Source organism: Pygoscelis adeliae, unplaced genomic scaffold, assembly GCF_000699105.1.
Source record: "Pygoscelis adeliae isolate BGI_AS28 unplaced genomic scaffold, ASM69910v1 Scaffold402, whole genome shotgun sequence".
In the NCBI taxonomy this organism is placed as follows: Eukaryota; Metazoa; Chordata; class Aves; order Sphenisciformes; family Spheniscidae; genus Pygoscelis; species Pygoscelis adeliae.
The window spans coordinates 7,462,980-7,479,001 of record NW_008824411.1 but is presented as its reverse complement, the minus strand read 5'-3'; the positions used below and the strand labels follow the sequence as shown (position 1 = coordinate 7,479,001).

The 16,022-nt window shown below is 44.2% G+C and overlaps 1 protein-coding gene across 1 annotated transcript in view; it reads left to right on the top strand.

Annotated features, from left to right (window-relative positions):
• The first annotated feature begins 1,397 nt into the window (after nt 1-1,397).
• AXDND1 (axonemal dynein light chain domain containing 1) overlaps nt 1,398-16,022 on the top strand; it is a 21,265-nt gene continuing 6,640 nt past the window's right edge. Inside the window, 20 exon segments of the mRNA XM_009320736.1 lie at nt 1,398-1,469; nt 1,993-2,175; nt 2,541-2,641; nt 3,271-3,397; nt 3,756-3,841; nt 5,090-5,216; nt 5,950-6,068; nt 6,566-6,706; nt 7,140-7,244; nt 7,864-7,984; nt 8,562-8,663; nt 9,241-9,400; nt 9,871-9,877; nt 10,272-10,335; nt 10,792-10,899; nt 10,902-10,989; nt 13,722-13,917; nt 14,502-14,595; nt 15,286-15,349; nt 15,352-15,493. Of these exon segments, the coding sequence (XP_009319011.1) occupies nt 1,398-1,469; nt 1,993-2,175; nt 2,541-2,641; nt 3,271-3,397; nt 3,756-3,841; nt 5,090-5,216; nt 5,950-6,068; nt 6,566-6,706; nt 7,140-7,244; nt 7,864-7,984; nt 8,562-8,663; nt 9,241-9,400; nt 9,871-9,877; nt 10,272-10,335; nt 10,792-10,899; nt 10,902-10,989; nt 13,722-13,917; nt 14,502-14,595; nt 15,286-15,349; nt 15,352-15,493 (2,207 nt within the window).

Here is a 16,022-nt window from a genome sequence, read left to right as displayed (position 1 = left end):
GGGGGAGCAGGCCTACCTTGGGGGTCTGGGGGCTGCAAGCCAGTGGGTGTGGGGTGGCCTGAGGCTGCCTGTGCCTGCAGCCCGGGGAGTCCCTGGCACAGCCAGGGCTGGGGCTGCAAGTCTGCGCCTTACCAAGGGCAAGGAGGGGAGAGGGATGGAGACAGCCATGCCGTGGCAGACCCAAGCCTGGAGGTACCATGCAAGACCGCTGGAGGGTAGGGAGATCTTTGCTGGGTGTGTAGAAGGAAAATTTTACACAAGCCCTTCTTCAGGTCCTAAAAAGCAGCAGGAAATGTCGGAGCTGAATACCAGCTGAGAAGGATCGTTGGTGTTTTATAACTGCATGGGTGTTTTATGGCTGTGTATCGGCCCTCACGCCGCTGCTAGAGGGAAGGATGTCCTTGGAAGAGCTGGAGAGGAGCACGGGGAAGGAGTTGATAATAGCTCTTGGAACAGACCAGAGTTTCTAACCTCTCCTGATTTAATGCATATTAAATTGGAGCAACTGCCAAATGTATATCGTGTTGGTGATTTCTGCCTTTATTTTGGGCCTAAAAAGGGTTTGTGTGCCAAGAACTTAATGTGATATTTTCCAGCTGTGCATCACATGCTCTAAAGTCAAGTCTTGTCTGTGTCCTTAAACTGTAGTTGCTACAGAACACTGCCGTTAATCTTCCCATCCTTTCTGGTGGGAAGATCGTGTACTGCCAAACAGAGCTGTTAAAGGGGAAAAAAAAGTTTTATTCTGTCATTTTAGCAAATTTTTGTATTTTCTTTCCAAGAAACCATTTATGCAGCAAGACAAGAAACTACTTGGCAAGATTGCTCCTAGACCATACCTACACCCACAACATGTATCTGAAGGCAAAAACACGTAGTCAACCTAATTGGAAACCACAGTACGCAAGGACACAGCTGATACGGAGGTCAAAGAGTTTTAACACCAAGAGCATTTATGAAGAACAACATATATTGGCAAGGCTAGTGGGGGGGGGAAGGCTTCAGATGAGAATTTGTGGAGATCACGAAACTAATGGAAATAGGATTTTGTTTTTCATCAGTAAGATAATGCTAAGAAGAAAAAGTGGTATGATTAATAATTGGAGACAAATATAACTAAATCTCTGGCCCAGTTAGATGTATAAAAGAAGCAGTTGTTCTTAGTGCAGTTTGTAGATGGAAAAACAAGTACCCCTATGGAGGATATTGCAAAGCATCGGGGGCTTCTTCCTAACTGTTGGACCTAATGTCAGGTGTAAGGGGGTTTTCCACAATAAATAATAACAAAAAAACCCTGTTAACCCTGTGAAGTACGAATGCGGGTCTAATTCTGTTTCTAGATCACTCATTACTGCAAATTTCCCTGGCTAAGCGTTAAAATAAAATAAACGTTCACCATGCCCACAACTGGAGTGCCAGTGATGCTGACAGAAGGAAACGGAGCGGTGCCTGGGGGGCGGGCTCGGTCGGTGAGGACTGGGCTGGGCTGGAGGCTGCGGGGGTTGTACATCTGACTCTCCCTCCTTCCAGCTTCCCTTTAACAGCGGGATGCTTCTCTGCATTAAGTTTTGCCTTTATTTAGGCAATTGCTGGTATTTTAGGGTGTTGCCATCTTTGCAGAAAGCGGACTGCTAGCAATCCACAAGAAGGGAAACGGCTTTACAGAAACACACAGACTTTAGTTGTTCACAGCATCCCTTGGCGTTTGCGTACCTGGTAGCTTGGCGCAGTTGTGCGACTAGTGCTTTATCTCCCATCGTGAGAAGGTAACTTGTTCTAGGCTTCACCGAAGATCTAACAACTGCTAAAAATGGGATTAACTGCCTGTGTTTTAGGTAGCTGATCCTGCTTTGGGATAAGGGATTAGAGTTGATCCTGTTTTGGGGCAAGACATCTTGTTCTTCTCAGCCCTGTATTCTGTCCTCGGTTTTGCTTTCTTGTTCACCAGCAGAATAAATGCTGTTGAAATGGTTCTGACGTGCTATTTTCTAGAGACCCCCCAAGCTGAGGGGTACCTCAAGGGTGCCTGACCACATCAGGCCTGCCTCTTCCTCCCAGGAGCATAGTTTTGTTCCGGAGGAGGTTTTGCGAAGCCTGACCTGTGCCAGCAGTTCTCTCCACAGCCCGGAGTACTTGCGGTCCCCACAAACCACCAAAACCCCAATGGGCTTCAGGGCGAGTGTGTTTCTATCTCCTGCCTTTTTCTGTCTAGAATCATCTCTTCATCGGGGGCACGTGTTCATTCCCTGGGCAAAAGGAAAGTTTGCTGACACCGTAAGATGAATTTACCTTATTGCATCACTTTTCTGACCGCGCCATTTGATGCAGATCCAAAGTGCTGCTTTCCAGTCCCTGCAAAACGTGCTTGCTCCCTGGTGCTGCTGTGAAGCCCTTGCCAAGGCTGTTCTGTCCACACCAGTTTCTTCAGCCCCGAGACAGAAATAATGACACGGAGCTTGTTTAGACAGTCACCCCGACCTCTCCCACTCCTTGGCATGTTTCTCGCTAAGAAGTGACAGCCACGTGTGCCTTGTCTGCAGGGCTGCCTGCAAACCCCAGATCGGCTTTGGCATTATCCTAATCGTCGGAGCAAGTTCAGATACCTGACAGACCACCCTGTCAGTTTGACAGGCGCTGGAAAGTAAGCAAAGAAGGGATAAGGAGCCCAGGGCGATGGAAAGACATTAGAGCTGGGAACGCAGGGCTAGATCTCTCCCCCTTGGTCTTTTTTTATGGTAGGTGGCTGTGGTGCCTAATGCAGCTGGATGAATGGACCAGCTGCCCCATCTGAGTTCGGGATGGGGAGATTTGAGGGAAAGATGTTTTGGGAGTAATAAATAAGAGTTGCTAAATGAGCAATTCTTTGAACCGTCCTTCCAAAGGATGCCAGGCTCTCAGGGATGCTCTGTGATCCACTATTAAGAAAAGAAGCTCTCCTGGTTTTAATGGACTTAGCAGGAATAGCTTTACACTTCCTTGTAAATAAGCGATGCTTAACAGTGCTAGGAAGTGAAAAATGTTTTGCTCTTTATCGGACGTTGGATACGTATGCGATAAGGCGTTGGCAGCAGATGTGAAAAATGGATAGGCAATGCAAAGTTAATCTGCCTAAAAACCATGATCTCATTGGTCTTTTTTGGCCCAGGGGAGGGGGTCCTGGCTGTAAGCCTGGCCTCGGGCTGAGCAGAACAAACCCACGCATGGCTTAGGCTGGCAGTAAGGGTTGCCTGCAGGGTGGGTCAGTGAACAAGCTCTTCCCCTCCGTTTCAGGGATGTCTCTTACCTGTGTGACACTGCGACTGGCCAAGAAGCTAAGAAATCAATGACTGGCAGAAGCTTTTTTACTGAGAGTTGTTGAGACCAGAGTGGGAGCCATGGTACAGTCCCACATACTCCTGTGAGTGCTGCCATTCAGGTGTTTTTCTGTGTGTATCACTAGCTGGGAGAAGGGAGGTCCTCATACACGTCCCCCGATGTTTCCCTGATCCTAAAACTCATCATCTCTCCCTGTGGCTCCAGCCCCCTGGCTCCCCTGCCACAGTTCGGTGTTAATTGCTTCAATCTGCTTTCGGACGTAGATTGTTTCTGTCAGGCTCTGGATGCATGGAACAAGAAAGGGAAAAGCAGCGTGAAAAGCTGCTACATGAGCTTCCCTCTCCCGGCTGCCACACCTGTGTCCTCTTCGGGAAGGAACCGGGAATGTGTTCATGCCTTTTATGCTGATGTTTCGTGCTCTCTCTCTTTTCCAACCCTAGCGAGCAACCCTAGCAGATAGTCTGATTCCCGAAGAATTTCACATCGTGAGGAACAGGGGAGTTTTGCCCTTGAAGTGCTTTGATGAGTGAGTGTTTTCTGGTTTACAAGGGTTTGTCCTCAACTGTTCAGAGCGGGGGGGATGAAGTGATGAGAGGCTGAGGATGCTGCCCAAATACACCTCTTGCCGTTGGGAAGGGGAGAGTATAAAAGGGAGGTTGTGCAAATCCCATGCTATAGTTAACCCTGCAGAGCAAGGTGATCCTCCTTTTCTTTGTCCCTGCTGCTTTGGGGTGACTAACAGAGAACTTCCTGTAGACTAGTACTGCTTCGGGGATGGGGTGGGGTGGGTCAGTAGTTGGACATGAATGTAGAAGCTGAAGTCTGGTTTGATCCCTTGAGGCAACTTTCAGAAGCTTTTTGCTGCTGCTTTTTTTTTTTATAATTTTGATTAGTTTTTCTGTTTTTCTTTTAGAATTGCTTTCTGCCACAAAGCTGAGCAGGCTCTAGGTAGTTCTTACTCTCACTTTATGCTTGTATAGGCCTGCTAGCATCTTGAATCTGACCACTCTGGGGTTTTTTGTTTGTTTGTGATTTTTTTTTTTTTAATTTTTCAGGCTGTGAGTTTTGAATTGAATTTACCAAGCCTTGCCCAAAAAAGGCTACTGAGACTCCCCTTGGTCTCTCCAGACAACTTACTAAATTTAAAGGAGACTATTTCTCATTGTTCAATGATTAAAATACTAAGATCAGGAGTGAAATCCTCACAGCTTCTTTGTCAACATGATGTAACAGAACACTGTCGTCTTATTTCGATGGTCTGCTGCGATCAGTCTCTGGGTGGGTGTGATGTGCATATGTGGTGCTCTTCTGGCCCCACCAGTAACTTTTAAACCCATTGGTCACTTCTTAGCCAAGTACCATAAGAGGTTTTAAAGGGGGAAAGGTTCCTACAAGATTTGTGTCATTAGTGGCAAGAAGAAGGAGCTCCAGCTGGGGGAACAGCTGCAGGAGGTCCAATTCTCACATTAGTCTCTGGCTGCTACTGCTGAAGACGGTAGACCCTTCTCTGCCTCTCCAACCTTCATCAGCTTGTACATGGGACAAAGAGATTGAAGGAGAGAGTGGGATCCTGTAGCTAGCGCTGGAAGGATTGCTTTGTAATCAAGTTCTAACATTTGTGTTCGTTTTGGTAAATATACAATGCTGCTTGAAGACTGTGAAAAGAAACTACATCTGTTTCCATCCATATAAGTACCATCCTGCATGAAGCTGTTATTGGAAAAAAAATAACTGAATTTCATTTCCTGGGAAAATATCGTAACATGCTATACAGAATAATGATTTGTCTCTTTCTGGTCTGTCGGGAAACCTGGGAGGTCATCCAGCTGATGGAGGTGATGGATAGCATGTTGGAAAAAGCTGGAGTAGACAAGCTAATCAGAGTAACAGGACCTTCACAGGTGGATAACTTGCTTGTGCCCAAATAACTTTCTGGTACCCAGAAAAATAACATCCTGTTTTCCCCAGTGTGTATCCCTGCTCTGCTTAAACTACCTCCTAGCAGCTAGTTTCTGCCCAAGCCAGCTCTCTGTATGACCTGTAAAAACCAGGGGTTTTCTCTCCTGAGCTTCTCTTCATCGGATCCACAAAGAACAAATGGTTAGCTTGCTGGTATAGGAAGTTACCTTCCGGCAAAAATGCCAGAAAGAAATGCATTTGGCGTTATTACTATGGAGGAACGAAGGCAGTAGCTGTCTCATCTCTTCATTGGGAGATAGGCTGCTGTGTTACAAAATGGGCCTTTGGAAACCTTCATACACCTAAAAAGCAGGTGTCAAAGAACATCTGTACCTTGCTTGGCCTTATTTTCTGTTATTCTTGCACGGTGATGGGGAAGGATTTTTGAAAAATGTAGAGCACTGCCTGAGCATGAACTCCAGCTAGAATTAGCAGAGAAGTTCCCATGGATGTTGATGGGAGGGTAGTCAGGTTAGTGCATAACATGTTTGAAAATGAACCTGTGAGTGCGTGCAGGATGGCTCTTTCTCTTCTCCTTTATACTTTTAGTAGTGTTTTGTCCTCAAAGGGAAACCTCCTTCAGAAGAAATGAGAGATCTGTGCTAACCTCTGTTGTTAAAGGGGTAGGCTGGCCAGGATCTGCAAGGCTGTGATTTTTCTCTCCTGTTTCGCCAGCTGCACAACTTGCTGGAGCTGATGAAGGTGGAACAGAACACCTACAACATCATTTTCGAGCTGATTCGGCAGGTCAGTGTGGACTGCGTGGAGAGAGGACAGCTGCTTTCGAAGCTCAGGTCATCATTAGCCAACCCTTAATCCCCTCTTGATTTATGGTAGTGTCCTCTCGGGAGCAGCATTAGCTATTGCAGATCGTTCCTAGTGTCCTTGCCCAGCAAAGCTAGCCCGTCATGATGTAATTGGTGTGGGGTCTGATGCCAGGAGTGAAATAGGATTTCCCTGCCTAGTTAACAACCAGGGCTAACGAGCCTCTGTTAGGTAACCTGGAGCTTGAAGTCGGTGGCACTGTCACCACACTTGAGAGTGGTGTGACATTCAGTGGAAGTTTTCACACATAGGATAGCTGGTACTTCCCTCATGGCCAGTGTTCCCATGCTCAGATTACCACTATTTGTAGCAATTAAATTGTTTCAGAGTGTTTAAAATCTCCAGTCAAACACTCAAAAGATTGCCTTCTAGATAGCCTCCTATGCAGTGAAAGGAAAGGGTTGTCAGATGGGGTAAGAGATCTGCACTCTCAGGTAAATGCCCTTTTTGACTCATTTTACCACAGGCAGAGGTACGTGGGTCTCCTGGAGCAGATTCCTGAACAGATGAAGACCCTCTACAAAAAAATGATGGCACAGCAGGTGGTCAACAGACATATTACAGAAGAACTACTCTATTTTAAAGAATCTGTTGGACAGCTGGCCAGGTCTGAATCCTGCCTGATCCTAAGCAATTATCTCTCTGCCCTAGGCTTAGTCCATTGATTTTGTTCAGTTTTCTAATCTTCCTCCCATAGGGGCAGGAAGATAGTGTTATGATTTGAAGCAGAGCTACAGGGATCGCACTTGAGCCACCTCACACTCTCACTGCACCCTGTTAGTGCCAAATAATGTCAAAGCCACCTCCTTTCCTTAGCATGCTGGAGGTTTGTTGGTGGGGGACTACAGAAAGGGGCCGTTGGAGCAGTGTGCGTGCATGGGAAGAGGAGGTCTTCAAGATGCCTTTCACCCCAACAGTGAGATGATTGTGTTGGAGGAAGAGTCCTGCATGATAGTGTAGGGCCCACCAGTCCGTGTCTGCCAGAGTAGAGACCTTTGGGTTGGACTAAGTTGCATTAAGTCTATTCCCTGCTGTTTCAGTGAGCTGTATGAAGTATGAGAGTATGACCGCAAGGTGACCAAAGAAGCAGAAAAAGCTCAAAAGGAGCTAGCTACAGCCATGCAGGAGGCTAAGGCGAAGGCAAAGTAAGTTGTTCCCAAAGCTGAGCTTGGGAGATTTCTGCAGCGTGCTGGTTTCATTCTCTTGGGGTTGTTGGGAAGGAGAGGTGAGGGCTGATTTCCTTCTGGGGAAGAGAGCTTGGCTGTTTATGACAAATGCCATTATTTTGCTATAAATGCTAAACCCCTCAAAGGGATAGAAAGCTTTTCAAAATGTTTCTAGTTTTAAGTCATGAAAGTTGCATTTGTTGCTCAGGTGTTGGCATTCCCTTTTCTTCACCCCACATTCATAGCTGGTGAGCTCTTCGTAGTCTAGCAGAGCCTGCAGCTCTAAACTTCTAAGGGCCTGTGGACACCTTCAGGTACCTAAGAAATCAGGGATTTAGATGGTTGGTATCAGAGTTGCGGTGCTTAGGCACACAGATTCACTTACAGACATTTGTATTCATACTGAATCCAAGTCGCAATGGGAATATCAACAGAAAGGTGTTATAGGGGCTTGGGGAAAAGGGCTGTGTGGGAGGTCACTGAGGAAGGAAGGAGGAAGAGGAAATGTCTAAGAAAAGTTTTAGGAATTGGGAGAAAGACAGTAAATGTGAATGAGAAACACGGGTGCACATACTTCATTGTCTTTCCCTTCTTCTAGCCTTTTGGAAGAGTACCGGGAGTTATACAAGTTGCAGAGAAGACGACTGGAAGAGCAAGTTCTGCTGCTAGCCCAAGAGAGAGACATTTGGAGCTCAGCTGCGCATGACCTGGCTCTGAAGGTAGGTGCAGGAGATCAGTCATACGTTGCAAGGTATAAGCTATCATAGCTAGCAGTCTTGTAAGGGCAGATTTCATACGATTGGGTAGTAACACATCTCACACGTGCCCTGACCTCCTTTCCTGAGGTCTGTTGTATTTCACGTGTGCTTTTTAAATGGAAACCAGTTAATTCACACAGCATTTTTGGTACAGATTTCCAGGTTCTGTGCAGGAAAAACTTCTGTGAAATTAATATTTCCATTCAGAGATGGGTTTGACTAAAAAGTTTCCTATTCCTCATAATTTAGAATATTGTACCCAGAATCCTCACAGTTCCTCACAAAATATCATTCTTGGTTAATTCTGTGCTTTCTTGTTTGTGTGTTCCCCTTGTTCGTGATCTCCTACTTTATCCCTTTCAATTTTAAAACCTGTTAGCAGAACTTCTGGGGCTGTCTGGGAGATCAGAAATTTATTTGTAAGGGAAGTAGACTCGGCCGCTTGAGCTCCATTTCATTGTTGGTAAAGTGCCTGTGTTAATGTCAGATGCCTGTCCTCTCAGAATAAAACAGCGTGAATAATAATGGGTTTTTTCAGATAGTAGACAGAAACCAGCTCACATTGGTTCGCAGGCTCCATGTTAGCGGAAAGACACTGACCAACATCCTCAAGAATTTCATGGTCCTCTTGGCCTCAAAGGTAGGGACCTGCCTGTGATGGGTACCCGTTCAAAGTGTTTGCACGTGTGGCTTATGTAGCTCTATGGTTTTCAGTAAGGCATTCGGTACTTTGGCTGTTACTGGAACTTTCAAATGTTGGTCTAGTTTCAAACAAGCATTAAAATTTGAATGACTTCATTCTCTGCTTTTCTCTCTTTACTCCATGTCCCCTTTTCTCTACCTCAAACTCTTCTTTTTTCCCCTGTTTCCCCTTTTTCTTTGTGGCTTTCTTCCCTCTCCCCATTCCTTCTCCATAAAACCAAAACAGATTCAGGCTAGTGTAATTTTGGCCTCATAGGTATGGGGCTGCATGGTATCTCAATAGCATACAAGCAGCAAGGAATCAAGTGCTCAGTTCTGGCGTGCCTGGGGAGGGTGAGCCACCCTAGTCCTGTGTCAGAGGGTTTGTGAGGGCTGTGCTGTGGCATTACAGACATTTCCCAGATCTCTGATATGTGTATATCCCAAAATAGATAGGGCAAAGGGAGAATTCCTCCGATTTGGATCAAAACAATCACAACAGCCCCTTTTCCCACCCTCTTGCCCAATGCCTGCAGGACATGGGAGATCTGGTTGAGCTACAGGAAGAGACCAAGCAGTTCAGGGAGAGGTTGGATCGCATTGGAGCAGAAATAGAGCGTTCCAAGGAGTCCAGCCAGGGAAAACTGCAAATTGTCTGCAGCAGCCTCAATAAGTGGCTTCAATACTTCCATAGCGGTGACTCATGAGTGGCCCGGAGGAGCCGGGGGGTAGCAGTCAACTCCCGCAACCTTTGCCTCGTGACAGTAGGTCTCACTGGACCAGTGCAAAGTGTGCACTGACTCTCAGGTGCAGTGAGATTTGGTGCAATTTGCACATCCCTCACTGCTCTACTTTTCTGCTTGACGCATTTATTTTGATAATCAGGTCCATAACGGTAACTCCAAAGTGACGCTGTGGGCTTGTGGTTGAATTTGGTGGAGCAAGGATTGCACCCTCCTGCTGCGAGCCAGAGTGTCATTTTTGCAGCTGTCATTGCTATAACAGAATTCCTCTCTCTAGTTTTGTTCATTTTAACTTGAATGCACACGCATTGATGCTTCAATAGAGCATTCAATTCTCTCATGTACAGATACAAAATGCACCTCTGAGACATGAGGTTTCAAATGCAAAGTCATTTTGTATGTTAAGGTGCTTATATTTTGCAGGCTTTTTGTTAGTTCCTTGTGATATGTTAAATAAAACAAAGCATAAATGCAAGCATAAAATGCAGAAATGCAGAGCCTGTGCATTAACAAAAGACATCACTTTATAGACTTCATTTATAGAGTTAATAATGTCTGAATTTTCAATATGTGCTTGAATTTGATTTTCATCTTTGCTGGAAGTAACATTTTCTTAACTGACACCCAGTGTTTGTGTTACGTTGAGTGAGAGAACAAAAATCTCTGGTTGAGTAGGGCCTTGTGGTTTTTTACTTCTCTTTCAAGTTACAATTTGTATCACAAACTTGGTATGCATAGAGTATACGTCTTGACTCTTGGTTTTACCTTGGCTACTAAAAGAGTTTTTTCTCTCAGCTCTCATCCCTTCTTTCCCTCTCCTTTAGCTCCTCCCTGATGAATGAAAAGCTACTGGATGAAATCCTACAAGATATCAAGAACTTGATAAATGTAAGATTTTTTTTGGGGGGTGGATGTATTATTGAGTGGTATCTGTTCAGCAAATTACCACGTGTTAGCTGAGCCAAAGTGAGCATCTATACCCATCACAAATGTGATCGAAAACACATCAGCTCAAATCTTTTGTGTTGAAGCTTAAGCTAAGAGTCTACATATGAGAAGTTACAGTTGACCAATACCATAGTTCAGCCAGTGCATTAAACTTAGTTGTGCATTTGAGCACTGTCTGACCAGCAGCTCTGGTGACTGGTAACTGATACTAACCCACAGAAGCGCTCAGAACTGTCACCAATAAGTTTCCCACTTGCTGTGCTATCTACTCACTGTGACATCCTTATGCTCATGGATTCCTCACACTTCTCTTGCCCGATTTCCGTCACCTTTCTGTTGCAGCCAAGGGGTGGCCCAACTTTTGGGGGCACGGTGAGCTTGCTACTTTTCTTTCAGATGCTAAAAGAAGACCTAGAGCAGTACGGAGTGGAGGTGCACCTAAGAAAGATGGAAAGTCTGAGGAGCGCTGCCAGCCTGCAGGAGCACTGGATGGAGCTGGAGCATTGTGTCCGCAGCACACTGTCCTGGAAGAAACAAACCAAAGGACATGTGAACTCTACTGGCAATACAATATAAGGATAAATGGGAATAATGGTAAGGAATGACCAATTTCGCAGTTCAGTCTTTCCTTGGGGATGCCAGGAAAGCAGCAGGTGATAAAGGACCAGTTGACATAATCTGTACTGGCTTTTTCCAAAGCTAAAGTCTGAACCCCAGATATGTGCTGGGAGTCAAGAGCATTCAAGGGATAAACTCCAAGAAACTCGACTTGCAGTCACACATAAAAAGAATATCTGAGATTTTAAATGTGATACAGTGCAAAGAACATGCAATGCAGATATGACATGGGGAAGTTGTGTGTTATGTTCAGAGGGAGCATGGGTGGCTTGTGATTATGCAGATAATGCATGGAAAATAAATGTAAAAGGAAAGAATGAATGTTTAAAATGCAAAGTAAAACATCACTTTGGAGATCATTAAGCAGGTAACACTGTCTCAGAGGGTAGTACTTTTTTATTACTTTATCATCAACACAAAGTTATCTTAATCTAGATATTAAATTATCTTGATAATAAAGTATGTAAATAAATATTTTCTTTGCTGATATAAAGTTATGTCCTGTGTAAGATAACAAATGTATGTTGGGTAATTTGCAACTAACCTTCTCAACCTTTGCCTCTGCATGCCTTGACTAATTTCTGATTTCAGAATTGTTTCATCTCTGTTTTTTTAATCATCTTATTTCCTTTTAGCAGACTAAAAATAAACTGAAGATGTGCTGTCAGGAACTGTTACTCATGTTTGCTAAGCTGCTTCTCATACTGTCATCTTACTCTTTCACTCAGGGTTATCCTGTGCTTTTCCCTAGATTATCTTATGCTACATGTTATATTTCAGCCTAGTAAAGGAGCTGAGATAAAATGATAAATCTGTCCGTTCTAAGAGACGGCTAAAGGAATTAAATATTCCCGGTAGTTCTCATTAGAAAGTCAGAGAAAGAAGAAGGAACAAGACCATAATTGGCCAGACACCAGCACGGCAAAAAGTTAACAGCAGATTGTCAGGAAGCCTTGATAGTTAGTCGTGATCTGAGCAAAGGGCTAGACAGTACAGCACAGGCATCTGGTGCGAAATTGCTTCAGCCCGTACAGTCCAGAAAAAGGGATTTTAGCTTATTTTAACACAGGCTTTGGGAACTGGGCCACAGGAGAGGTATTATCTTGATCCATAAGAGGTAGTGTATTCTGACGGCTTGGATTCTTTTTTGCATTGTAATGTAATGGCCTTTCAGTAGAAAAGACAAGGTATCCCTTCTCTTTACATTGCATCTCTGGTAAGAAACAGTGAAAATGAAAGAGATTATAAAGAACAGGTAAGAGACAATACTGAGAACATGGTAATTTTGTCCTGTAAGGCAATGTTACTCAATTACCTGAACTATTTCTCAGTTACTTGAAGTATTTATTATCTTCTAAGATCTGATTATCTGATCTCAAGCAGCATGTGCCAGAAATACAAAGGGTTTGGTATTTGATGACAAGGATTAGAGATGCAAAGAGAACAATGAGATATGAGATTGTTTTAGACAGGAGATACAAGACAGGACTTATATGAAATCTATAAGGTTTGGCTTTAGGTCTTTGCTTTTATTCAGTTGTCCTTGATCACTTCTTAAAGCCTTCACAGTGTACCTTCCTTGTGAGAATAAGATGTTTTTGACTCTGAAATTGGCACTTGGAACTAGAGTGATCTCTCCAGTGAGCTCCAGTTAGGCATTCTCTTTTGCCGGGGACTTGATTAAGATTATAAGATAAATGTAATGACAGAGACAGCCTTCCCAAAGCAAGCCACTATTTAATAAGGATCCAGAATACTGTGTAAGGGCTAACATGGCCAAACCACAAATAAGCAATCAGAAGTGACTGTTCTCCCTCATCCCATGCCCTTCTGGGACCCACCTCTTTTCTTCTTTGCTCTTAAGCTGATGCTGCATGGCAGGAAAACTTAAATAATATCATTCCTACTACTTCTTCTTGGTCTTCTGGTCATTAAAAACTAATGCCTGCTTGTGAGGCTCCCATAGTGTGCTCTGAAAGGCTCCACCCTGCAGAGGGTAACCTCCTCCCTTTCTTACCAGTCTGGACATCCCAACACTGCTTCATTGCACTTCTCCCAATCCAGAGGAGAAGTTAACCCATTCTACCCCACAGCTGTACAGTGGGGAAACCAAGCCATGCATCAAAATCATTGAAATATTAAAAAAAAATTGTCATCACCTCCATGTGCTTAACATGCCATCTTTGCTGCAAGATGTCATGGAGGCCAGGACCTCACCAGGATTTAAAGAAAGCTTAAACATTGGATATCAAGAGCAAGCATTGTTATGTTTCAAGCATATTCCCCCACAAACAGAGAATATCCATCAGCATGTGCCAGATGAGTGAATGAACAAGCAATTTACTACCTTGTCCAGGCATTTTGCACATCTGTGCATACTGTATCACCTGCATCTTTGAAGAATCAAGTTGTAACTGCAAAACTATTTTAAAAAGTTATATTAAGCCTTTATGCAACAAGGCAGCCAAATCTGCCAAGACAAGAAGGAAAGTCAGGGCTTCGAATCAAGCCCATTTTCTTTCAGGTTGCTTTGAATTCAGTGCTTACTAAACAGCTCATTCTTAGTCCTAAGTGTAGCCAGTTCCCACATAGGCTGTTCATCCCTCTTGGCATCCCTCTTTGAATTCCGCTTTGTTCTTGTTGGCTGAAAGAATTGTAATCAAAGGTTTGTATTTTCTTCCCCTGAAGGCACAACTAGGTTTTTGCAGCCTTTCTGAGAAGTACGGAAGATTGGTTATTGAAGGTGCAAAAGCTGAAGCAAGGTTCTGGCATGTATGAAGCTGAGCTGCTGCGGGCATTTTATCACAAGATTCCTGTGTGGCTGGCCCAGGTGGATGCAGTGATGAGCTGTATAGGCTCCAGGCAGTTGCATGAAGCTGAGAGTGATAAGAAACCGCATTTTCTGTAAGGACAGAGGTGTTAATTGTGTCTCGGCTGGCCTTGTATGTTAAACTACACTCGTAAGAAAAGATAAATGTTCTTTCGTGGGGACCCTGGCACAGGAAACTGGCAGTGGGATAAATGTGATCAGCTGAAGTGTTAAAATGATTGGTGACTGCCTTATATTTGCTTTGATTTGGCAGCATCTGTGGAAATGGTGGCTTCAATATTGCTCCTGGAACATCACTGTCTCCCTCAGAACTGCCACCTGCTCTGGAAATCTTGACATTTGAAGAAAATCCAAGATATGTGATTCATTTACAGTCAGATTTGTGGGGGCATATTCCTCTTCATGGTGCTCCATTGTCTTTGGTAAATATCATCAAGAAATAAATCATTTGCAGAGCATGTGCATAACATATATGTGAGATGCCAAGTTTGCCCACAACTAGCATTGACAAAAAAGCCTGTGTCATGTTTCCAGCATATGGTGTACTAAAATATGTCATTTTCCTTGAGTTGGGAAGCAAAAAGTGTCTTTGAGACAGGAGATCCTCGGGTCTGGTGCACTAGAGGTCACTTTATTTCTGGATTTGTTTTTTTTTCAGGGTGGTACCTAGAGAATTTTTTCAGATGATTCAGCGATGGGTTCTGTCTGTGAATAATGAGGTTCAGAAGAACATCACACATCTTAATGAAAAAGTAAGTGCAAGCCTGAAACTACTAGGGGTAAGAGCACTATATCTAGTATTCAGTCTTTCCTTTAATTTCCATCTGGCCAGAGCACAGTTTTAAGGAATGCTTGTTTCTCTTTTGACACTTTCTTTCCTGTTTGAGTTGAGTTGTGGCTTTTGTCTTCCAGCCAAAGCAGCAGAGGAGAACTCCTCTAAAAATAGCTGTAAGGTCTCCTATATAGTGCATGAACTATATTGTTTCATCCATGTTAGCAAGCATTTCCTCTGGAATAACACTGATATTTCCTGTTCAGAGAGCTGTTGTGGCTGCTAGCTCTCTGTGGTTTTAATTCTTTCTCCCAGGATTGCAGACTAGAGGCTCTCACTATGTGTTTTTTTAAATGTTCTATAAGTGTGGTGTGTGATTTTTGGTTTGTCACTGAATTCTGGACATGGGAGAGTGCCACATGGCTGATAAGCAGCACATGATCCTAAACAAGAACTGGGAGAAGGATAGATCCATAGTAGGAAAAGATGTGTTCATAGTGGGAATGAATATGGGAGGAAAAAATGGTAAAAATAAATGTTTATGTCATTAGGTCAGTTTGCAAATTGAATTAGGTAGGACATTGACTTATGTGAAATGCACTGACTTTAGACTACTTGGCAAGACCAGTCACTTATAACTGGTTTAGATTTGCTCTGATGTCTTGTGCAGGTGACTGAACTGCACAGAAATCTAACCCTGTGGCTGGTGAATTTGCTGAGACATATGACAGCAGACTCTTGTCCTGGGAGTGTCCCCAGCAGCAAGAGTCAGACACTGAGACGGACGAGGAGCTCAGACTTCTGGGGGCTCGTAAGCTGCAGCATGAAGCTGAAGAGCTGGTTGCAGAGATGGGCAGTCTCTCTGGTTCTATAGTCAGGTATCAGCAGAAGTTTTCAATTTCATCTAAAGGGGTTTTCTCAAGAAAAAATGTGTAGCGTACTGAGAGATTGACCTTGGTGACAGATCCCATCAATTTGCTTGTCCTTGGATCTCTTCCCAGGTCCTAAATGGGCCTTTCTGGAATTTGTAGGGAGCCTAATAAGATAGGAACACGCAAAGAGAATGGCAGTGCCTGCTTTATACCTAGTACTGCTATAAAACGTGCTAGCATCTGTGATTGCATGGGCTGTGCCCGCACTCCTGAGGGTGACTTCTGAGGACGTAAGGGCAGTACAGGCAGCAATCTGCAGTCCAGGTCACCTGGAGCAAAGCCTCCACCTGATTCAGGATCTGTGCTCACACGTCCTCTGTGGGTTAGTACAGCACTGGCACAGACAAGCTGTCCAGGAGGTGGTTGTGTAAGTGGAGCAGGCGAGGATTGCTTTTCTGGAGACTTCTCTAGTGCAGAGGTCTACAGGCTCCTGCACCTTGCTGACAGCATCAGGATCCTGGCTGAAGGGAATAAA